Below are 24479 nucleotides of genomic sequence, written 5' to 3' on the forward strand. Positions count from 1 at the left end.
CCTCTCCCTCCTCACAACACGCACACACTAGCCTCTTTCTGCCCACTCAGGCTCCGAGGATAAAGGCAACATGGAGATCGTGATCCTTATTGGCACCGGGGTCATCGCCGTCTTCTTCTGGGTCCTCCTCCTCCTCATCTTCTGTAACATGAGGAGGGTGAGCACTCCTCCCCCAGCTGAGTCTCTCTCCAGCTCCTCATGTGGTCTCTCTCCACCCTGGCTAGCCCTTAAGTTAAGGAATATTGTTCCACGTGGAAGCCTTGTATCCTGGGAGGCCTCCCTGTCCCCTCCATGCTGGGCTCTTACAGGACCAGAGGTTGTCTGTCCATCTGTCCCCTCCTATATTGAAAGTCCCTAAGGAGCTCCCATCTGTCCCAGACAAAGTTTTACCCAAGCCAGGGTGGTATGGCCAAGTCAATGAGCTGTCCCCATCCGCACCCCCAGCCAACCCATGCAGACATCAAGACCGGCTACTTGTCCATCATCATGGACCCTGGGGAAGTGCCTTTGGAGGAGCAGTGTGAATACCTGTCCTATGATGCCAGTCAGTGGGAGTTCCCCAGGGAACGGCTGCACCTCGGTGAGACCCCGCACCCAGCCTACTTCACCCACCCTGTACTGCTGGGCAGAGACAGCTTCAGCTGCTATGGGGCTGGGCAGGCTAGAGCCTTGAAATCCCTCCATTCTCAGAACTCATGCCAGAAAGTCCCACCTAGCCCCCACCTGGCCCGACCTGTCCATCTAGGCATGCATCCCCAGAACAATGATTGGGGCTCTCAATTCCCAGGCCCCCAAGGTCACTTCCTGCTGCTCTAAGCAGGGTGGGCCCATCACACCTGCTGGGAGAGGATGCAGGCCTTCCTGTCTGCCTCTCCTCTCCCTCTCTTCCCACTCCCACTCCCCATGCACTTCCTGTTTGGCAGAGGGGAGCCCAACTTTCCTCTGCCTCCTGGGCCTTCCTTCCTGGCCCTCCACAGGGGTTGTCCCTTCTGCCCAATCCTCTCCACCCTCACCCCCATACAGCTCACCTGGAACCGGCTCCCTGCCCCCACAGGGAGAGTCCTCGGCCATGGGGCCTTTGGGAAGGTGGTGGAAGCCTCGGCCTTTGGCATCAACAAGGGCAGCAGCTGTGACACTGTGGCCGTGAAAATGCTGAAAGGTGTGGGGTCAGCTGGTAGAAGGGGTGGCTGAGCTGGTGAGGATCAGCAGCTCTGGGTGGGCTGGTGGGTCTGTGGTACAGGAGGGGAAACTGAGGTTCAGAACAGATTCTTACCCTAGGTTCTACAGGGAGTCCATGGGAATTAGAGCTGAGCCTGGGGTTCATCTCTGAGTAATACTTACCAGTTCCACCTAAACCCTTTGCCTCAGAGAGGCAGGTGGGATGAGCTGCGCCCACACCAGCAAGAGCACTGGCCATGCCTCAGCTAAGCTAGTGGTGCAGAAAGAGGGTCGTGCAGGGGCTGGGTGGTGGGCTGGGCACCACGCGAAGCCCCCATGTTCCCTCCAGAGGGCGCCACAGCCAGCGAGCACCGTGCCCTGATGTCAGAGCTCAAAATCCTAATCCACATCGGTAACCACCTCAACGTGGTCAACCTCCTGGGGGCGTGCACCAAGCCCAACGGTAAAGAGCTCGGGTGCCCTGGCGGGAGGGTGAGTCCCCCAGGGTGCTCTGTCTTTGTAGGTGCAAAGGGCCAGCTGGGCTGGGAATGGGCGGGGATGAGGAGGGGCGCAGGAGGGCTTTGGGGCAGGGCCGTGGCTGTGGTGCTTACCCTCCAGCGTACCCTCAGTCAACAAGCTCCTGGCTCCTGCCCTGCCCCAGGCCCCCTCATGGTGATCGTGGAGTTTTGCAAGTACGGCAACCTCTCCAACTTCTTGCGTGCCAAGCGGGAGGCCTTCAACCCCTACGCGGTAGGTAGGCGCCCCACCAGGGGCCAGAGCTCTGCTGGTGAGCAAGCAAGGCTCTTAGATAGGCTGGGGAGAAGGTGTGGGGAGTGATTTTGCAGTAGATGGCAGCCTCCTCCCCCTCGGACCTGCTTCGTGCATCGCAGGAGAAGTCCCTTGAGCAGCGAAGGCGCTTCTGCTCCATGGTGGAGGGTGCCAAGGCTGACCGGAGGAGGCCAGGGAGCAGCGACAGGGCCCTCCTCACAAGGCTCCTGATGGGCAAGGGTGGGGCAGGACGAGCCCCTCCGGTCCAAGAAGGTAAGACTCTGGCTTCCCCTTGCCTGAGTTGGCTGGCACACTCATACCTCATGATCAGGGACCCTGGGATAAGCCAGCCTGGGGCCCTCCTGGAGAGAATTATGTGGGAGAGCATGTAATGCACTCTGCCTTAGGAAGGGAGGACACCTCAGGAAGTTTTCACAGAGACTTTTGATGTTTGATTTGGACATCTAGACATGAACAGGAGTTTGCCCTGCAAACATGGTGGGGAGCAGTCCAGGCAGAAGTAGCAGGAACAGAGGTCTAGTGTGGCAACAGTATTCATTGCTCTGGAAAGTGGTTAGTGGGTGTCACAGAGAGAATGGAAGCTGAGGGGCAGGAGAGGGGGCCAACATGCTTGTTAAGCCTGGCCAGGAGGGATGCAGCCAGGTTCAGTGAACAAATACTCCCTTTGGGGCTGGGTGGAAGATGGGAGTCATGGATAAGGACCCTCCTGAGCCAACCTCGCTTCTTTGTGCAGCTGAGGACCTGTGGCTGAGCCCACTGACCATGGAAGACCTTGTCTGCTACAGCTTCCAGGTGGCCCGAGGGATGGAGTTCCTGGCCTCTCGCAAGGTGACTGCCCCAGCAGGCTCTTCAGAGGGGAGAAAGGCCAAAACTCACCAGCATGTCAAGCTTGGTCCCAGCTCACCCCACAGCACAGCTATGATCAAGGCGCATCTCTCCCACTTCACAGAGTTATAAACTGAGCCCAAAGGGTGGAATTGACTTCCCAAGGTCTCCAGCTAGTCAGAGGCAGAGCTAGATATAGAATCAGTCTGTCCCGCTGCATAGCCTCTTCTGCTGTCCACACGGTTCCACAAGCTCTCTCCATGGCAAGTCCTGGGGGCACACAGAAATCTGTTCTCAAAGAACAGGGCTCAGGTGGGGCACCCTGGAGCTCTAGGTGTGGGTGTGGCCCCAGGGGCCTGCACTGATCACTGCATTGCACCTCACTGCACCCCTAGTGCATCCACAGAGACCTGGCTGCTCGGAACATCTTGCTGTCAGAAAGTGATGTGGTGAAGATCTGTGACTTCGGCCTGGCCCGGGACATCTACAAAGACCCTGACTACGTGCGCAAGGGCAGTGTGAGTGCAGACCACAGAGGAAGGATGGGGGTTGGGGGCCATGGAGCAGGGTGGTGGACTCACCGCCATCCACATGGAAGGTCTGAGGGCCTGCGCCTACGGGGATTCTGGTGACCTTGCTGAGGCACCTGGAGCAGGTGAGTGGAGACAGGAGCTGACAAACAGGGACCACAGCGCTCCAACTGGAGCTTGTGTTTGGCCCCGTACCTTGGTCCATTAGGTGGGCACTGACTCCCCATGCCTACCCACGAGGGGCTGGACATGCAGAGGTGGACCCTACATGGTGTCTGTGTTGGAGGTGGACAGACCTGGTGTAGCAGGGTCACAGCAAAGTACATGGGTGCTAGGTGCAACTTGTGTCTCATTGGTGATGCTCAGAGGCAGGCATCTGAGCATCCATCGCTGATTAGAGTGTTGCCCCAGGGGAGGAAAGAAGAGGCTTAGAGGGAGGTCAACAGGCAAAATGGGTCCAGGCTATGAGAGGCCCACCGTGAAGGCTTTTGTCCTTCATTCTAACTGGCAGGGGTGTGGAGGTAAGAGTCAGGTGTGCCGTCCAGAAGCACCCCCCTCTGCAGGCTGTGAGGAGAGGGGAGTGGGGGTGCTGGGGTGGAGGCAGAGGCAATTCTGGAAGGGCCATGGCCCTCAGGGCTCCCAGGTAGAAGCCATAGGAGGAAAAGCACATCAGAAGCCACAGGTCAGGAATGATGTCATGCTTCCAGCTTGGGGACCAAGTGAGTGGAGAAAGGTGGAGCTGGTGAGGGTGTGCAGGGATACAGGTGTTCCTCAGGATGCTGGGCCGAAGGGTCTAGAGCTGGAGGAGGGCTGCAAGTTTTCCCTGGGAGAGCACAGAGGAAGAGAGGGGCCCAGATGGACCCAGGAGAACAGTAGCAGGGCAGAAGCCTTCAAGGGAGGAATGAAGGCTTCTGCATCCTACCTGCAGGATGGGGGAGGGGCAAATTTCAAGAGCCATCTGAATACACACAAGGTGGATGTAACCAAAAAGACTTTCTTGGGATGTGACTCCACAGAGTCCTGGGGAGACTGGGGGCAGGAGGAGGGCTGCCCAAGGGTTTGGCCTCTTCCCTCTCTTCCCTCCCCCACTGGGGACACATGTTCCTCCCATAGGCCCGACTGCCCCTGAAGTGGATGGCCCCCGAGAGCATCTTCGACAAGGTGTACACCACACAGAGCGATGTGTGGTCCTTTGGGGTGCTGCTCTGGGAGATCTTCTCCCTGGGTGAGTGCAGGGCAGGGTGCAGGGGAGGGGGGAGGCAGGATCACAGGTTCCAGGTCACTCCACCAGCCCCTCTGCACAGGGGGCTGTGCAAACCTGGAGCGAGCAGCCCAGGTCATTCTGAGGCAGGTGGTTGGAGAGCCCCCTGCCTCTCCCCTTCACCTCCAGCCTATGCCAGGGCAGAACCCTGTGTTCACTCAGCAGCCCCTGGGGTCAACACAGGTCACAGAGGGTAACACCATACGAGTTCCCCCAGATCTCTCCCTCCCTGGCTGAGCCCCTTCCTCACCTGCCATTAGGGATGCTGCTCCTGCTTTTGCAGGACTGGGAGCAGCTGGGAGGAGACAGGGTGCTCACTCAATGACCACACCTGCAAGAACCTCACATGGGAACCTGGGCCCTGCTGGGACCAAGGTGAAGCCCCCCCCGCACCAGGGTAGGGGTGAGGCGGTAAACAAGTGGGAAAGTGAAAACACTGAATGGCAGCCGTGACTGATGCTGTTACTAAAAATAAAAAAGCATGGAAGAGTGCAGGAAGGACAGCACTGTGTGTGAGCCAGAGGGGCCAGGAGGGCCCAGGCTGATGAAGGTGGGTGGAGTAGAGGCAGGTGGGCCTGGGAGGATAGCAGTCCAGGGTGAGGGGTTAGCCATGGCCATGGTCCCCGCGTGTTGGAGGTGGACATGGTATAAGCAGGTGGCATCGGGAGATGCAGTGAGAGCTAGGAGAGGTGGCTCATGCAGCCTCTGCAGGCCTGCTGGGCTGAGGACCTGAAATTTAAGTCTACTGGGAGCCATGCAGGGTTTTGGGGGAGGGATAGAGCAGTCTGACTCTTGTCTTAAAAGGGTTGTTCCACTGCTGTATGGCTTGCAGGAGCTGTTTTTCCCGTGGTCAGGAGAGGCAAGGAGGGAGCTAGGCAGGGTTAGGTCCTGTTTGCTGGTACAGCCACAGGACTTAAGGAAGAATTAGAGAAAGCTTCTCCTAAGAGGGGTCATTGTGACAAGACAGCTCAACTGGCTTGTCGAAGCTCTACTGACCCTGATGATCCCAGGATGGGACATGTTTTCGCTAATGTGCCTGTAATAAGCGGTGATGCTCATGGCAGCTCTAGCAAGCGGGTGCCACCGTCCTCTTAACCAGATGAAGAACTAGCAGTGGGGGAGGGGAGCAGCAGGCCAAGCCCTCTGCCATGGAGGACCAGGACAGAGGCGATTTGGGGTCTGGGCTGAACAGTAATAGCCTGCTCCCCACACACCCACCCATCCTGTTCCTGCCCTCAGGGGCCTCCCCATACCCTGGGGTGCAGATCAATGAGGAGTTCTGCCAACGGCTGAAAGAAGGCACCCGGATGAGGGCCCCAGAGCTGGCCACTCCTGCCATGTGAGTCTGTTGGGAAGCCGTGAGGCACTGGGGGGCCAGAGGGGTGGGTGGGCATTAGGAAAGGGGAAGAGGGGTTGTGTACGGGCACGGGAAGGGCGGTATGCAGGCAAGGGTGGGAGGTGGGAGGTTGTTCAGTCACAGGGGTGGGGGTGGAGGCCTGCAGACACAGTCTCTCACTCCACCACTGGTCCATTGACAACTCTCCTCCCTGCAGGCAGGAGGGACAGCCCTACCTAGGCCCTGGGGAGGGAGGGAGGCAGAGCAGGTGTGAGGGATCGTTAGGCAGGGGGCTTGGGGTTTGCTGGGGTAGGGTGAGGGGTGCACTCAGAACACAATCCAGCATCCGGCTGTACCCGCAGACGCCGCATCATGCTGAGCTGCTGGGCCGGAGACCCCAAAGAGAGGCCTGCATTCTCAGATCTGGTGGAGATCCTGGGGGACCTGCTTCAGGGCAGGGGTCATCAGGTGAGCCCCCACTCTCCCTGTCCTGCTACAGCAACCTTTGGCTCCAACCCAGGGACCATCACATGGATGGTCAGAGCCCAACTTTGCCCATGAAGAGCCCCAGGCTGGTCCTCAGGGAGCCTACAAGGAGCCCTGTCTCCCAGCAGAATAGTGATGTGTTCCTCTACCTCCCTCTCTGTCCCTCTGCCCCCTTCACCTGCCTTTGACTTGTATCTCCCCCCACAGGGGTGGGGAACAAAGGCAGCTCAGGGCTGGCTCAGGGCAGCTCAGGGCCTCAGCAAGTGCCCTGGGACCTGGAGGAGGGAGCAGGGAGCTGCTGCTGCCCCAGCCTCAGGGGCTGGAGACTGGCACTTGGGTCCACTTCTGCCCAGGAAGAGGGTGGGAAGCACTAGTGCTGGTTCTTGAGGCTGTGGAGCAGCTGGGGCTCTGGAGTGAGGATGCTCTTGTTGTGCCTACCTCCTCCTTTGATGGGGCACCTGGGAGGGCTGTGGAGAGAATTTGCCTGCTCCTTTAGTCCTTGGTGCCCTTGAGCACAGCACTTGAAGGGCGAGGAACTCCAGCAGTCCTGAGTGCAGGCGTGGGGCTAAGGGGGCACAAGGGCCTCTGACCCTGGCCATTTGTGCCATTCCTGCCAGGAAGAGGAGGACTGCGTGGTTTCCTGTGGCTCTCAGAGCTCAGAGGAGGGAAGCTTCTTGCAGGCGTCCACCACGGCCCTGCATGTCATGGAGACTGATGCTGACATGGAGGACAGCCCACCAAGCCTGCACCGGCACAGCCTGGCTGCCAGGTTAGCCACCCTCTCCAGGTCCAGGGGTCCCCCAGGCAAGGGGGACATAGTATGTTTTATCCTCATCAGTCATCAGCAAAAGTGAACTACAAGGACTTGAGAGGCCATTGTATACCAGCTCAACAAAGTGACATTAAATGACAGTGCCAGTGTCGGTGACGCCCTGGTGGACCTGGTCAGTCTCGGGGCCCCCGCAAGGCCATGCAGCCTTGCGACTTTGCTTTTCTCCACACCTCCTCAGTTCTTCCCTCTGCCATCCTCTGCTTGCCCGCACTCTTAGCCCCTGAGAGGCCCTCCCACTGACAATTTCAAGGAAGTGCCCATCTCAGGCACAATGCCCTGGCCAGCTCCACACTGCAGGGAAAGAAAGTGGAGCTGGTGGGGAGAGGGGCGAGTCTCAAGAGCCACTGGTAGGGACCCTGGGAACAGGGCAGGTCACTCATTAACCTGTATTTAGGATTTAGAATGCAGCCTAAGTTCCCAGAGTTTGGGGTCAGAAGTCTCTTGCCAGTGTATGTCTACAGTCCAAGAAAGTCGTGTATCCACATTCCCATTGACATTGCTGGGAGAAGGACTCTGAGACTCCCCACCCCATCTTCCCCAGCATAGAGCAAAGCCAGGCCTGGAGGACAGGAACACCCAGCTGGTTCTTGGCAGGCTCCTTCCACCAGCCCCCGAACAGGCACTCGAATGTTCACACACATACACGCACGTGCAGGTCAGGCAGTAGCTTGCAGCACCGGGACTGACTGCCTTGTACAGGGTGGCCCATCCTGGGGTGAAGTCCTCCTCCAGTCTCTCTCAAGTTCCATGTCACACATAAGCTGGGTGCCCTCCACTCACCTTCCACACCCTCCCCACTGGAGAGGGGTGCAGAATGAGAGGTGGAAAGAGCTTTCAGGAAGGGTGCTGGAGTGCGTTTCTCAGCACTTAACGTTTTCTCCCCACAGATATTATAATTGTGTGTCCTTTCCGGGATGCCTTGCCAGGGGGACTCAGACCCAGGGTCCCTTCAGGATGAAAACGTTCGAAGAATTTCCCATGACCCTGACAACCTACAAGGCCTCAGTGGTAAGTGGGGTGGGTGCACCTGTGCACCCCAGGTCAGGCCCACTGGGCTCTTTCCACAGGGAGTCAGATGTCAGGAAGTCCTGAGGCCAGCAGCAGAAACCAGCTTGAAAATGTCAAGTCCAGGTTGTGCCTCAGGCATGGTGGGGTCTGGGCACCCATGCAGTGCCACCATGTCTCTGCTGCTTTCACCTGTACTTTCACCTCCCTCACAGAGGGGCTCACCTCCCTAGCACCCCCTTTCTCTCCCAGCAAGGTAGAAACCCCAGTAGGAACCCAGTGGAAAAATGACTCCTTCTAGATGGTTCTCCTGGGATCGACCTGAGTCAGGACCCCCCTTTGTTGGTCATCAAGCCGCATGGCCAGAGAGGAGGAGATTGTGTCACTAGAGGAGGAGGCTGGGGTAAGGGGCATGGAAAACCACCTGTGTTCTCAGATGCGGTCAAGCAGAGTAGACCTCTTACAGCTCCGTGAGGCTGAAGGCACAGACAGCCTCCCAGCCTCCCTCCAGATGGGGTTGGTGAGTGAGCGCAGGCCCAGGGGAGGCTGGGTGCAGAGGCGGCAGTGGGTGCCCTGGACCAGAGCCATGCAGACCTGGGCTCCCATTCCCAGGGCCAGATGAAAATGCTGGGGGACCCCCATCTTTGACAAGAGTGCAGTTCCCCTCCACGGAAATCAAAATGAAAACCACGCCAAGTCAGGTTAAAGGTGACCTAGGCCCCCTAAACCTGGAATGTGTCTAAGGATCATTCTTCTATACTATGAGCTGCCAGATCCTTTCGATACTTCCTTGTTTCTCCCCGTGCTCCTGCTCTGCCTGTGCCTTGAGCATGTGTATAGCCACCTTTTATGTCTCCCAGTGAGGTGTTCCAGTTTTGCTACCCTCCTGAGTAGTGAGGCATGGCCCCGCCAGGCCTCAGTTTCTCCCTCTGTGGTGGGGGCACATGACCCTAACCTACAGGCCCTGGTGATGGAACGGATGCCTGTTTCCCACACACTTGGCTCAGGATGAGTGTCAGGTTGGCAGCGGGGCAGGTCCTTGGGGCCCACAGCCTTAACTTGTTTTCTCTGCACAGGATAGCCAGACGGACAGTGGGATGGTGCTGGCCTCCGAGGAATTTGAGCGGCTGGAGAGCAGGCACAGACAAGAAAGTGGGCTCAGGTAGGGCTTCTGGAGCCTCCTCTACTGGAAGGGGCCAGGGAAGGGAGGCCAGGCCGGCATGTGCCTGTCACTCTCTTACCTGAATCCTTTCATGGCTCCATAGTGCTTTTCTGTGTGTTCAAGGCAGGCCACTCTGGGACTTGAGGCCTGTGTCCACCAGCCTTACCAAAGGCCCCCTCTCCCTGATCACTGTCCTGACCCAGTACGCCTGGTGCTGGTCCCCAAACCTCCCTGCCATTCGACAGATGCTCAGACAATATCTCTTTGTGAAACCAGGAAAGATCCACCATGCCCAATGTGTGTAACACCCTTCCCCCAGCCAGGGGAGGCCACAGATCATGTGACCTAGAGCTGGCTGGTGTCCTACCTTGATAAGAATATGGTTACAGAGAAATCCTCCTGTGTGCTTGCATGGGGGGGGGGGGGTGACCTGCATAAAACAGTGACCTCCATTTGCCCAAGAAAATAGCCCCCGTCTCTAAAAAAACAAACAAACAAATGAAAAAACTGAATATTTAAACTTTTAAGGGTATATATAAAGTAGTTAAACGTCTACTTATCCACTTTACTAGTTGACTTGCTCATAGCTGTTTAAATGACAGGACCTACCTGTCTATACCTACCTACCTATATAAAGCTGTGCTCTTTTCTTCAGATCCTTGTGTTCAGACCGTTCACTTCCACCTTTGACACCTGTGTCTGTCAGGGTGTCAGGGTGAAAAAATAAGCACTATCCATATAAGAATAAAAAAGAAAATTAGAATTAAAAGTTTTCAGTAGCTGTAAACACTCCAAAAAAAAAAAAGCATGGAAAAACTGTGATACAACACATCAACATGAATTAATTTATAATTAAATAAGCAGCTGCACAATGAATCATAAATTCAAAAATTCAGAATAGAAATGGATGAACAGTGTGAAGATATCAAATGGGAGCTGACTAAATTCATGGAAGAAATTGAAATAAAACACAAATCCTCTCAAAAATGAAGAGCAGAGTGCCCAAGGGACAATTAGATATGATCAGACTTACAGTGGAGGGCACATTTGATAGACACGAAAAGAAGTCAAGAAATTAAAACTGAAATAAGTAAAGAGGTAAAAAAGTGTCAGAAGGAACGTGAAAAATTTAGAAGTTGAATAGAAAAGATCCAAAATATGTACAATGGGTGTCTCTGAGGAAGAAGAATGCCAACAGTGAAATAGAACTAATATTTTAAATATGTAATTCAAGATAACTCTTAAATAAAAGGAGACCTGAATCTACATATTGGAAGGGTACCTGGAAAAACTGGTCCAAGAAGAGTAAACTCTGAGGCATATCCTAGTTGAACTATTAGACTTTAGAGATAAACATTCTGGGAATTCAGGCAAAAAGGCCAAGTCACTTAAAAAAAGAGAGAGAGAGAGAGAGATTGGCATCAGGTTTTTCAATAGCACCATGCAAAGCAAAAACAGAAGCAAAAGCAAAGAAACAAATTTTCAAAAATCTCAAAGAAAATGAGTGCTAAGGAGGGAGAATCATAGGGCCATCAGTGAGGCAGGTGGGGACTGGAAGCAGCAAGGCCTCCTGGGCCAGGGGGAGAAGCTTGGATTTTATTCTGAGGGTGATGGGAAGCCACTGAAGGGTGTATCAAGAGGAGGACACCATCTAACTTGAAGGATCTCTGAAGACTGGCCTATAGGGTGGCATGAGTGAGAGAAGAGAGATGTGCTAGGGCAGCCCAGAGCATGCAGTGATGGCAGCTCACTCTAAAGTAGGGGAAGAGCATGGATTGAGGGGCATGGATGCATTTTGGAATAGACAGGACAGGACTTCTGGGTGGGCTGGATATAAGGGATGAGGGAAAGGGAGGAAGAAAGGATGACATCCAGGTGCTTGAGTCATTGAATCAGCGTTGGTGTCATTTACAGAGATGGGCAAGACTGGGAGAGAAGCAGGTTTGGGGGGATGAAGTTGGGCTTTCTCCATTGTCCCACACCCAGGCTTGAGACAAAGAAAGCTCTGGTGTTTGCCAACAGTCACATCGGTTTGTTTTTGTATTTAAGTCAAGTCTGTGTGTGCTTCCATTGGCTTTTCTTATTGCTCCGGTTGTGTCTGGTGATTCCTATAAGACCCAACATGGTTTCAATCACTCTTCTCTTCTTTTCTTACTGACATCACCTTCCCTGTCTCAGCAGCTGTAAAGGACCAGGCAGGAATATGGATGTGACCATGGCACACCCTGACCCCCCAGGGAGGCGGCAGAGGCCAAACCCAGGGACCCAGGGCCAGGTGTTCTACAACAGCGAGTACGGGGAGCTGGCAGGGCCACCAGAGGAGAGCGATGGCATCCCATCTGCCCAAGTGCCCTTCTTCACAGACAGCAGCTACTAAAGCAACTTCGGGCAAGGTCCACTGGACCCTGGGCTCCAACAGTTGATGGGGACCATGCCTGACCAGCGAGCAGAAGGCTGGAGGCCCAGGCCAGGAACTCATCTCATTCAGTCTGGGGAAGAGTAAAACCCAGGCTTCAGGGCTCTCTTGAACTCCATCACCATGCCTGCCCAGGAGCACCCTGCTGATCCCTGGGGCCCTTCTCCCCTTCAGATTCAGATTCCACTTAGCTCAACATCCACAGGGGCCAGCCCTGGGTCAGGCACTCTCATGGGAAATATCTCTTTGGGTGCTTCCTCTTAGCATGGTGGGTGGTGTGATCCCTGATTTCTGATGAGGAATATGAGGGTCTGAGAATCACATAGTAATCAAGGTTCAGCTGTGGTCTCCCAGCACCCACCCAAAATGCTGCCCCCTCCATGCAGCCTCTCTTCCCGTGGGAATGGCTTTCTTCACTTGCCACTCCAAGGCTCAGGAGAAGATGCATATGGCTCAAAGATGCATTCCACCTCAAAGCAACAAATGAGAAATTTGTGGGGGGAATGGGGGTGTCCTCTCCTGAGCCTGGCCAAACAGCTCAGAGTAGCCATCTCTGCAGTGCCGAGCCAGTTACAGCAAGCCGTCTTCTCCTGCGTGTTGAGAAGTACTATTCAACATTGTTTTCTTCCTTAGAACTTCAGAGACTATTTGAGCTGCTGTGAAGAATTTACTTTTTAAAACTTCAGTCTGAAGGGATCCCAGGGAAGGTTTTTCTGAATCTGGATGATCCTTGCCTCTGACACCCAGTCAAGTGCTGTCATAACAGACCCCACTGTGGCCACCTCTTTCTGGAGAAAGTCCCCAGCCTCACCTGCCTACCCCAGAACTGGAAGAATCACCCAATGGTCTAGAGCTGCCCCATTTGAGAATCACCTGGTTCTTCCCTCTGGGACCTAGATCTGCCACCCAAGGCACCGTCCAAGCTGTGAACATCCTTATGAGAGGCAAACACTGTGGGTTCCACCAAGGAAGGCTTTGGGGCTGGCCCAGAGGACCCACCGGCATAGCTCTGTACCAGGAGGCAATCAGTGGATGTCCCTGTGGCCCCAGGAAGGCCCTGTCTTCTGCCCCCTGATCTGTACCTGACATCAGTGCCCTGGGGAGTGAGTCAGGCAGGTCGAGCCTCTACTCTCACAGAACAGCAGAGGACCATCTGGAGGCTGGAGCCATTCTGCCCAGGGCCCACCCCCCCAGCCCAGTTCACACTCCCTAGCTACCCACACCCCTAGCAGGAGAAAGACCCTCATCCCAGTTAGCACCACAATGTTTGACACCCCACCCCCACCCCATGAGACGCTTGCAGGACAGGCGGCCGTGCAGCGAGCAGGGGCTTGCCCGGCAGGAACCCCCCCACGTTGTGTATTGTTCCTTTAAGATATGGTGAATGCAGGTATGACTGTCCCCAGTGGACCTCCTCTGATGTCATCTGCCTGTGAGATTTGGGTCTCAGGTTTACCTGGTGGAAGTCCAGAGGCTGTTTTCAATCAGAGGAGCAACTCATGATTTGCGTGCAGGGGCCCAGGCCTGAGACCCCTCTCACATGTGTACCACCTGTTTGTGTCACTTATTCTCCTGTCACATAACTGCACACACAAAAATGTACTGGGAAGAAAATCTAGCCCCACCCCCCTTGTAGAACATATGCTCTGAAAATATAAAATATTTAACAAAAGATAATAATAAATTTGATGCCAGTCCTGAGTTACAGTGAATGGGTTCGCAGCTAAATCCCAGGTCTCTGTGATCAGCCTTCCTCCTGCTGATCATCAGCCCCACAAGGTCACAGGACTGGCCACGCAAAGGAAAGGGCAGCAGAGGCAGCTCAGCCCCCCTTCTCTGCCCAGTAGGCTGTGGAGTCTCCCAAAGCCACCAGCAGAGGGTGCTGGAAGCACCAGGACGCGGGGTTCCACTCAGAGCTGGGAAGCGCCCAGCTTGGCTCCCGAGAGAGCCAGGAATGCATTCCCCTAATGTTTACTTTATGAATAAAGTGACAGTGCTTTGTCCCCACCTACTAGAACCAAATGCTGCCTCAGGCCCTAAGCACCGGTGGCCCATGGGCCTGAGAGCACAGCCCAGGCTGGGTCCCTGCCATCAGCTCCCCAAGTCTCACCCTCCACCCCAGAAAGAGCCTATGACCACCTCCATCACAGACCACAGACGGGGACAGGAAAAGAGGGGTTCAGCGTGCACCCAGGGTCACCTCCATGACTGAGTGCACTCCTGGACTCCAATATCAGGGGATTCTGAGCTAGGACCCTTACTTCAATCCCGACCCAGAGAGATGAGCTCCAGCCCGGAGAGTGTGGCAGGGCCCTGCCCTGGGATGTTTGTATGCCTTCCCTTCACAAGTGAGTGGCTGGCATAGAGGTGGCTTTAGATTGGGGTGTGACACTGGCCCTCTGGACACGGCCTCAGCAGGCTTCCCAAAAGAGCTAGCCCAGGAGTAGTCCCAGGGACTCAGGAAGGAAAACGGGCCATGTCACATGGACCCAGCTGTCAGCACAGCACAGCGGGCACCTCACCCAAGTGAGCAGACAGAAGCCCAGCAAAGGTCAGGAGCCAGAGGCCACTTTGTGGCCAGGCCCTGTGCCTACCCTGTTCAGGCCTCTCTCACTCCTCGGGCACCTGCTGTGTTGCCTATACCCCGTGGCTGCAATGCCCACTGTCCCGGCCTCGTTTTCAACTTTCATGGGCGAAGTCCCTCCCGACAAAGGCAGCTTTTGGCAGTAGCGGGTTTGCTGTTATTTTTACCCCTATAATAATTCTAAATGTGAATACGGAAAAGACCCCCACTGAGTTTGGACATTTTAACTTTACAATATCATTGGTTGAATTTAACCACTTTCCCTTGGCAAATGTCTCAACCCAGGTGTCAGCCATCCGGATGCCTGCCTGTTCACCCAGCCCAAAGTGCACCCACATGTTGTGGGAACCAGTGCCCTCAGTTCCAGTTCTGCCCTTCTGGGCTACTCTGGTCCTGCCTGGGCTGGATACTCAGGGCTGCACTGAATGTCCCCACCTGCCCTCACTCCCCAGAGCACCAGAGACTTCAGGTGTGAATAGGAACTCGGCCAGCAAGGGCACCATCCAGGAGCATCTTACCAGGCAGCAGTGTATTCCCACCTCAGGGTCCCTCAGCCCCTCCCACATCCCAGGAAGCTTCTCTTCTCTCCTCCTCTCAGGCCCCAGCCCTTCACAGGATGCCCACCCACCGCCTTGTCCCACCTCCCCTCCTCCCCAGTCTCACACTCCTATTCATTTCTACCAGAGAGCCATGAGTTACCTCCTTTAGAAGGAATCAGGCCAAGGGAACACTTGAGTGTCCCTTGATTCTGTCCTAATGTCACCACTGCTCCTTGGCATCGGGCCCTGCTCTGAGCCACGCATTGTCCTAGGCCCTGGGACATGGCAGAGTCCCTGTCCACAGTTCCCATTGTAAGTAGTGACATGTGGGTGGAGCTCTGCACAGGAGAAAGATTGGTGTGGAAGGCCTTGGGTCAGAAGGAAGGAGGGACCTGGGGGATGGGTGGAGGTAAAGAGGAGAGGTTGGCAAGACCCCATCCTATGGGTCCTGGGGGCCCAAAATTAGGAGTTGGTTTCTTGTTTTAAGGTGAAGTTTAGAGAAAGTGGTGATGAGCTCTGACTTACATTTATGCTCTGAGAAACACACCTCTTGAAGGAGCAGAACAGGACCTCCTGGGAGATGGATGAGGCCTGGGTGGGGAGAGTCTGGGCTGTGAGGGGCAGAAGAGGACAGCTTTGGAAGACGCCAGAAGGGCAGAGGAATTCTGTTCTTAGTTGGGTCCTTATCCAGGTTAGATACGTGCAAAAATCCCTTTTCCTAAATGGTCTTCTACAAGAGCCAGTCCTAAGACCTGCTCCACCCACATTGCCTGAGGCCCAGGGTGTTCTCAGTCCAGGAGGAGGGTCTAGGCGCCTAAGTACCAAGTGAAGAGCCCAGAGGATGAGCAGAGGATGGGGACACAGAGCCTGACCCACACCCAAGGAAGGGTCTTCCTGGCTTCCTCAGGACTGGGAAGTCCAAATGGAAGTCCAAATGGAAGAAGAAATAGTTCAAAAGAGAGGAGAGAGCCAGCACTGGAAGCACCCAGGATCTTCTGGATGAGGTGGTAGTGCTGATGTCCTGGGGGAAGACAGAGGGACACCCAGAGTGGGTAGGTCAGGACTCCAGCCCTGTCAAGCTGGGCTACAGAGTCCCTGACCTTGATGTTCACTGTCAGTAGGTGGAACCCAGGAAACAGCTTCCAGCACAGACACTGGCCTCCCCCACCCCCATGGTGGATCCTCCAGGCCACTTGTCCCTAGGAGGCCTGGGCCAACTCTTGAGGCTGGGCACCTCAGCCCAGATAATCAGCTACAGAGAGTGTCCAAGGTGCTGGCCAGTGCCCATGTCATGGGGTCCACCCCACCAGATGTCCACATGCAAGTTCAGAGAGGGAACTTCAGCATCACCAAGAAGGAGGCCTGCCCTGTGGACCCCTGAGCAAGACCTGGGTGCCATGAGACTCCAGGTAGAGAGCCTGGGCCAGGCTGTGCTCTGAAGGCTGTTCACTGCTGAGAGTGGAGAATGTGGCACCCTGAGGCTGGGTGGCCCTGGGCCAGCCACTGCCCCTTAGGGCCTTAGTTTCTCATTTGTGACTTGCCACCTTGATGATGAGATAACAATTGAAATGCCCCTAGGAGTGACCACACTAAGGAGGAAGCCCTGCCCTCACCAAGTCATGTCCTTCAAAAGCAACATTAAAAGTCAACTGGGAAAGACACTGTCTGCAGTGGTATCCAACCCCAACACCTCCTCTCCATGGACTCACCCACCTACCCATCCCCCAGATACCCACTGCTCAATCCACCCACCCATCCATCCACCGACCTGTCCATCCATCCACCCACCCATGCATCCATCCATGTATCCATCCATACATCCATACATCCATCCATTTCCCCACCCATCCATTCATCTGTGGCTGAATAAACGGGAACTCAACCCACCCACAAATGCCCCTTTCAGGAATCCCAGAGACCTTTTGGGGCTTCAGCCAGGGAGGATGGGGACAGAGTGATTCTCAGCTAATCAGTGAGGGCTTCAGTGAGGAGAACAGACAGGGGAGGTGGAAAGCCTGTTTTTAGAAGGATTAGGGTCAACCTGTTGTTAAAAGAAGAAAATGTATCCCTTGTATGAGACCAAACTGGGGAGTTCAAGAAGTCAGTGAGCAGCCTCTGAGGATCTGCTGGAGCAACTGGCTGCAGGTACCACTGCAGGGCAAGTGAGTCGTTCCTGTCCTGGACCGCAGTGGAGTGGGTGCACTTCTGTCTCTTCAAAGCCAGATAGAAACCTCTTTACTTCCCAGCTGGAGCCATAGGCGGCAAAGTTTGTCATAAGCCAAATGTGGGGGGCAGGAGGGATAATGGAGGGGCTGAGGGAGGAACACAGAGAGGTTGGGGAGAGAGAATTGAGGGCTTTGGAAGGTGGTGGGGCAGCATCTTTGAAGGCCTCGGTCACCCTCCATGGGACACGGGGTCCAGTTAGGCAGGTCAGAATGGCTCCCAGGGTGATATCTCTGGGCTGCTCTGGGCTACTGCCAGAAGTCCATCAGAGCTGGTTTGCATGCAGCAAGACAGCCAGGTGTGGACCACCTGGAAGGAGGCTGCTCCCTCTCCCCAGAATGGAAGGCCTGGCCCCCTTGGGCACAGATAGGTATCATGGTTTCCTCCATGGCCTGGAGAGATGGGAGTAATAGAAGGGATTGCTATTAAACCCTTGGGTTTTAACCTGTTGAATCAGCTTCAAAGAGTCCTCACTTTGGGATGGCAGGGAACATTTCTGTCTGTGGGTTGGGCTTTGATCTGCAGTCTGGGCTGGGACATCCCCTGGGGTTTGATCCACAAGCTCCCATTCCTCACCTGGCAGGCAGCTGCTCCCAGTCCCAGTGTGTGGAGGCAGCACAAGGTGCTGGTCAGTGGGGGACCTTCCAGTCCTGAGGGGCAGTAGAAGGCATGGGAAGAGAGCCAGGTGTGCAGACACACCTGGAACTGGCCTGGGGACCCCTGGCAGGTCACTGACTTTCTCTGAGCTGCCTTTCTTCTGACTCGTAAGGGTAATACCATTCCATTTAAGGAATGACTGCTGGCTACACCTTCAGTCCATGGATTGTAGGGCCTCACTCTAGCCCAGGCTGAAACAGGTGGACTGGACTTAATTATACAGGACACAACTTGGCCACAACCACTGCAGTCAGCACAGCCACTTAGAGCAGTGCAACCTGGAGGAACCTCATGGGAGATCTCTGGGGATAGTGGCTTGTCCCCCAAGCCTGAAACAGTGTCTGAGGTTTGGTACTGCTGGCTGCCAGCTTGTCACCCCAGGGGAGACACCTATCTGAAAAACCAGAATTTCAGTCTTTGCTTAAGCCATCACTTTCACCAATGCCAGGAACCCACACAGCAAAACCATGTGGATGGCAGCTGACCCTGTCCACCCTACCCACAGCAGGGTTTTGCGGGGAGGAGTGCCGTGGACAGGAAAGAGGAAGAAGGAAGTAGTTGAGGGAGCCCGATCAGTATTGACCCAAGGGAAGCTGCCCATGGAGACAGGAATAGACATGTTGGTAACACAGTTCAGAGCCCCAGGGCCCAGATGACTGAGCTATGAGGAAGAGAAAGGAGCCCACAGTGGGTTATTGGGATAGATTCATGGCATGACCATGGGCAGGACACCACAGCTCTGAGCCCCGCAACCCTCCTGCTCTGGCCCTGCCCCCAGCCTTCTTATCTTCAGCCATTCCAACTTGTATAAGAGAAAGCCCCAAAGCCTTGCTGGGATGGCCTCATCTGGGCTCCCAGGAGAGCCCTGAATATGTCGACCTGAGTCATGGTGACTGCTCAGAACAGGAGAGGGAGGGGTCTCCTGGTTGGTTGGTGTGGCAGTCCTGGCCCAGGAGGACTTCTCTGAAAGGGTGGCCATATGGGCAGGGGGAGTCTCTGAGACCAGGCTATGGCAAAGGGGTCCCAGGATCCTGGGAAGCCCCTGAGGACTGCCCATCCATGCCCAGCCTCCGTGGGAAAGGAGCACAGAGGAATGAGGAAGGGCACCATGAGGGCTGTTTCCAGGCTTGTGTGTGCACTGGCTTCAGATATTGACAGAGGAGAAGTTTATACTTGAGGAATATCACAGGTACAAAGAGAGTACACCATAGTGAGTTATCGTAAAAAAAAAAAAAAGTGGGCATTAAAGACCCTCCAACGATGTGCACTAACCAAGGCACCAGCTGCCCACTGGTGTGAAAGGCGCAGCTGGGTCCGCCGACCCAGAGTGTCCATACTCCTCACTGAGAGGTGGAATTGGTGCCCACAGTCCTTTCCATTTTTCTTAATAATTTACTTAGCCAGGTTCTCAGACAGGGCTCAGAAACACAGATGCTGGTCTGGCAGAAAGAGAATGAGAAGAGAATAAGAGAGCTCCTGGGACCTCACAGGAAGTGGGTGCCTTGCAAGGTGGCCCCAGCCCAATGTGAAGGGGCTGCTGGCCTTGCTGCCTGTGGCACAGCACAGCGACAACTGCCAGACACCCTCCCCAGGTGTTTGCTGAAGTCAGAGCCACAGGGGAGGCCCAGGCAGATGCTGCTGGCTTCTGCTCGCCTCTGCACCCTCGCCCTGGGCCAAGTGGGCTCCAACATCCCTCTGGGCACCCTCTACTGACCTGGAGGGGAGGAAGTCATGCAGATCTTGGAGGATGTGGTGGCTTGAGAAGTACCCTCAAACTATCCAGCTCTTAATTCCTGAACCTTTGAATGTTACCTTATATGGAAAGATAGTCTTAGCAGATGTGCTGAAGTTAATTAGCTTGAGATGAGGAGATTATCCTGGATTATCCAGTGAACCCTGAATGCAATCACACGAAATCTTATAAGAGGGAGGCAGAGATTTCACACACACACATATAAAAGGAGGAGGCAATGTGACCATGAGGCAGAGATTGGAGTGGTGTGGCCACAAGCCAAGGAATGCTGGCAGCCACCAGAAGCTGGGAGAGGCCCATAGAGCCTCTGTGACAATGTGCTAGGTGTTCTCCAGTTACTTCTACTCAGGGTTGATGGCTTCTCTGTGAGATACATGAGGCCCAGAGCTGAGGATCAGCGATGTACTTAGGGCCAAGGAAAGGTTTTCATTTTAATTTCTCTTTAAATCAAAAAAATGTCAGAGTAATGAATACATGTATATAAAATAATGGATCCAGCCTGGATTATATTTTTTTAATTGAAGCACAGTTGATTTACAATGCTATGCTAATTACTGCTGTATAGCAAAGTGATTCAGTTATACATATATACACGTTATTTTTCAAATATTCTTTTCCATTATGGTTTATCATAGGATATTGAATACAGTTCTCTGAGGTATACAGTAGAAACTTGTTGCTTATCCACTCTATATATAAAAGCTGACATCTGCTAACCCCAACCTCCCCCTCCATCCCTCCCCCAATCCCCTTCCCCTTGGCAACCACAAGTCTGTTCTCTATGTCTGTGATTCTGTTTCTATTTCATAGACAGGTTCATTTATGTCATATTTTAGATTCCACATATAAGTGATATCATATGGTATCTGTCTTTTTCTTTCTGACCTCACTTAGTATGATAATCTCTAGGTCTATCCATGTTGCTGTAAATGGCATTATTTCACTCTTTTTTATGGCTGAGTAGTATTCCATTGTATATATGTACCACATCTTCTTTATCCATTCATCTGTAGATGGACATTTATGTTGTTTCCATGTCTTGGTTATTGTGAATAGTACTGCTATGAACATAGGGGTTCATATATCTTTTTGAATTATAGTTTTGCCCAGATATATGCCCAGGAGTGGGATTGCTGGATCATATGGCAATTCTATTTTTAGTTTTCTGAGGAAACTTCATACTGTTTTCCGCAATCAACCTGGATTATATTCATCTTTATGCTAACACAGTCATAAACTGTATTTTTTAAACAGTTTTTATGGAGGAAGACACCCACTTACTAAGGCAAAAGTGCCCGGGGCCCACAAAAGACACAATGCAGGCCTTCCTCCTCTTATAAGTAATTGTCACGGGGGCTTCCCTGGTGGTGCAGTAGTTAAGAATCCACCTGCCAATGCAGGGGACACAAGTTCAAGCCCTGGTCCTGGAAGATCCCACATGCCATGGAGCAACTAAGCCAGTGCGCCACAACTACTGAACCTGTGCTCTAGAGCCCGTGAGCCACAACTACTGAAGCCTGTGTCCCACAACTACTGAAGCCCACGCACCTAGAGCTCCTGTTGCTCTGCAACAAAAGAGGCAACCGCAATGAGAAGCCCATGCATCGCAATGAAGAGTAGCCCCCAATCGCCACAACTAGAGAAAGCCCACGTGCAGCAGCGAAGACCCAACACAGCCAAAAATAAATAAAAATAAATGAATTTAAAAAAATTGTCATGGACGTTCCCATAGGGTATTTTTGTTGGCATGTCTGCTTATATTTGTAGGACTAATTTCTTGAATTAGATTTGCACAGAGGGAGAGTAATGAGGTCCGAATTTGAAGAGTCTAGATCCCTGAGGTCTCTTCAAATCTCAAGAGGGATTTCTATTGTCTGCAGGCCTTTGTAAACACTGGCAATTTTTTCCCCTAAAGTCTTCTCTTGTCTTCTATCAATAAATCATTGAAAATTTCAGGACAACTTTAGTCATTACTTGTTTGGGAAAACGTGGGTCTTGCTTTATCTGTGCTTGATTTGACAGTGGTCATTAGAAGTGAAAAGCTTTGCTCCCATCAGTGTGAGGAGAGCAGGAGAATGGAGCTGCTAGGGAGACACCAGAGACATTTTCAAATTTAATTCTTGTCATTTCCCATTAAGCATAGTAAATTCAACACATGTATTCACTTTACTCTCTCCCAAATTTCTACAGAAAATGGACTTAACAATAATTGTTTTAAGTTGTAAATCCACAAGGGCAAAGAAAATTGGAGATAAAACAGTGACAAAACATGCCAACAAATTCTTGAAAGATAAAAAGTGGATAGAGGTCTCTTCAACTGAACTGATTATACACATGCAAAAGAATGAAGTTGGACACATACGGACGTGTGCTCACTCTCTCTTGCGAGAGCACCAGAATCACAACTAACTGCTGAATGATAATTGACAGGAAGACACTGGAACTCACCAAAAAAGATACCCCACCTCCAAAGACAATGGAGAAGTTGCAATGAGATGATATGAGGGGCACAATGAGAATAAAATCAAATCCCATAACTACTGGGTGGGTGCCTCACAAACTGGAGAACAATTATACCACTGAAGTCCACCCACTGGAGTGAAGGTTCTGAGTCCCACATCAGGCTTCCCAACCTGGGGGTCCAGCACAGGAGGAGGAATTCCCAGAGAATCAGACTTTGAAGGCTAGCCAGATTTGATTGCAGGACTTCAACAGGACTGGGGGAAACAGAGACTCCATTCCTGGAGGGCAAACACAAAGTAGTGTGCACATCGGGAGCCAGGGTGAAGGAGCAGTGACCCTGTAGGAGACTGAACCAGACCTACCAGCTAGTGTTGGAGGGTCTTCTGCAGAGGTGGGGGGTGGCTGTGGCTCACCATGGGGACAAGGACACTGGCAGCAGAAGTTCTGGGAAGTACTCCTTGACATGAGCCCTCCCAGAGTCTGCCATTAGCCCTACCAAAGAGCCTGTAGGCTCCAGTGCTGGGTCGCTTCAGGCAAAACAACCAACAGTAAGGGAACTCAGCCCCACTCATCAGCAAACAAGTGGATTAAAGTTTTACTGAGCTCTGTCCACCAGAGCACCACCCAGCTCTACCCACCACCAGTCCCTCCCATCAGGAACCCGGCACAAGCCTCTTAGAGAGCCTCATCCACCAGAGGGCAGACAACAGAAGCAAGAACTATAATCCTGCAGCGAGTGCAGTGAAAACCACATTCACAGAAAGATAGACAAAGTGAAAAGACAGAAGACTATGTACCAGATGAAGGAACAAGATAAAACACCAGAAAAACAATTAAATGAAGTGGAGATGGGCAAACTTCCAGAAAAAGAATTCAGAGTGATGATAGTGAAGATAATCCAGGACGTCGGAAAAAGAATGGAGGCAAAAATCGAGAAGATGCAAGAAATGTTTAACAAAGATCTAGAAGAATCAAAGAACAAACACCTAGAAGAACTAAAGAACAAACAGAGATGAACAATACAATAACTAAAATGAAAAATACACTAGAAGGAATCAATAGAAGAATAACTGAGGCAGAAGAACGGATAAGTGACCTGGAGGACAGAATGGTGGAATTCACTGCAACAGAACAGAATAAAGAAAAAAAGAATGAAAAGAAATGAAGACAACCTAAGAGACCTCTGGAACAACATTAAGTGCACCAACATTCACATTAGAGGGGTCCCATAAGGAGAAGAGAGAGAGAAAGGACCGAGAAAATATTTGAAGAAGAGATTATAGTTGAAAACTTCCCAAATATGGGAAAGGAAATAGCCGCCCAAGTCCAGGAAGTGCAGAGAGTCCCAGGCAGGATAAACCCAAGGAGAAACATGCCAAGACACATAGTAATCAAATTGACAAAAATTAAAGACAAAGAAAAATTATTAAAAGCAACAAGGGAAAAATGACAACATACAAGGGCATTCCCATAAGGTGAACAGCTGATTTCTCAGCAGAAACTCTACAAGTCAGAAGGGAGTGACAGGATATATTTAAAGTGATGAAAGGGAAGAACCTACAACCAACATTACTCTACCCGGCAAGGATCTCATTCAGATTTGATGGAGAAATCAAAAGCTTTACAGACAAGCAAAATCTAAGAGAATTCAGCAACATCAAACCAGCTCTAAAACAAATGCTAAAGAAACTTCTCTAAACAAAAAATGGAGCTGGAGGAATCAGGCTCCCTGACTTCAGACTATACTACAAATCTACAGTAATCAAGACAGTATGGTACTGGCACAAAAACAGAAAGATAGATCAATGGAACAGGATAGAAAGACCAGAGATAAACCCACGCACATATGGTCACCTTATCTTTGATAAAGGAGGCAGGAATGTACAGTGGAGAAAGGACAGCCTCTTCAATAAGTGGTGTTGGGAAAACTGGACAGGTACATGTAAAAGTATGAGATTAGATCACTCCCTAACACCATACACAAAAATAAGCTCAAAATGGATTAAAGACCTAAATGTAAGGCCAGAAACTATCAAACTCTTAGAGGAAAACATAGGCAGAACACTCTATGACATAAATCACAGCAAGATTCTTTTTGACCCACCTCCTAGAAAAATGGAAATAAAACCAAAAATAAACAAATGGGACCTAGTGAAACTTCAAAGCTTTTGCACAGCAAAGGAAACCATAAACAAGACTAAAAGACAACCCTCAGAATGGGAGAAAATATTTGCAAATGAAGCAACTGACAAAGGATTAATCGCCAAAATTTATAAGCAGCTCATGCAGTTCAATAACAAAAAAACAAACAACCCAATCCAAAAATGGGCAGAAGACCTAAATAGACATTTCTCCAAAGAAGATATACAGACTGTCAACAAACAGATGAAAGAATGCTCAACATCATTAATCATTAGAGAAATGCAAATCAAAACTACACCAGTCAGAATGGCCATCATC

At 52.3% G+C, this 24479-nt stretch overlaps 1 protein-coding gene across 1 annotated transcript in view; it reads left to right on the forward strand.

Annotated features, from left to right (window-relative positions):
* Window positions 1–11761, forward strand: part of FLT4 (fms related receptor tyrosine kinase 4) — a gene marked incomplete at both ends in the record, with an annotated part of 36637 nt that extends 24876 nt beyond the window's left edge. The window contains 15 exons of the mRNA XM_082651867.1: window positions 51–157; window positions 445–580; window positions 1055–1159; window positions 1508–1621; window positions 1820–1908; window positions 2049–2199; window positions 2681–2775; window positions 3168–3290; window positions 4416–4527; window positions 5803–5902; window positions 6262–6367; window positions 7003–7154; window positions 8105–8225; window positions 9299–9384; window positions 11566–11761. Of these exons, the coding sequence (XP_082507993.1) occupies window positions 51–157; window positions 445–580; window positions 1055–1159; window positions 1508–1621; window positions 1820–1908; window positions 2049–2199; window positions 2681–2775; window positions 3168–3290; window positions 4416–4527; window positions 5803–5902; window positions 6262–6367; window positions 7003–7154; window positions 8105–8225; window positions 9299–9384; window positions 11566–11761 (1793 nt within the window). The remainder of the gene's footprint in view (window positions 1–50; window positions 158–444; window positions 581–1054; window positions 1160–1507; window positions 1622–1819; window positions 1909–2048; window positions 2200–2680; window positions 2776–3167; window positions 3291–4415; window positions 4528–5802; window positions 5903–6261; window positions 6368–7002; window positions 7155–8104; window positions 8226–9298; window positions 9385–11565) is intronic.
* Window positions 11762–24479: the final 12718 nt, after the last annotated feature.

This window comes from Grampus griseus, assembly GCF_964374135.1.
Source record: "Grampus griseus genome assembly, chromosome: 3".
Taxonomy (NCBI): Eukaryota; Metazoa; Chordata; class Mammalia; order Artiodactyla; family Delphinidae; genus Grampus; species Grampus griseus.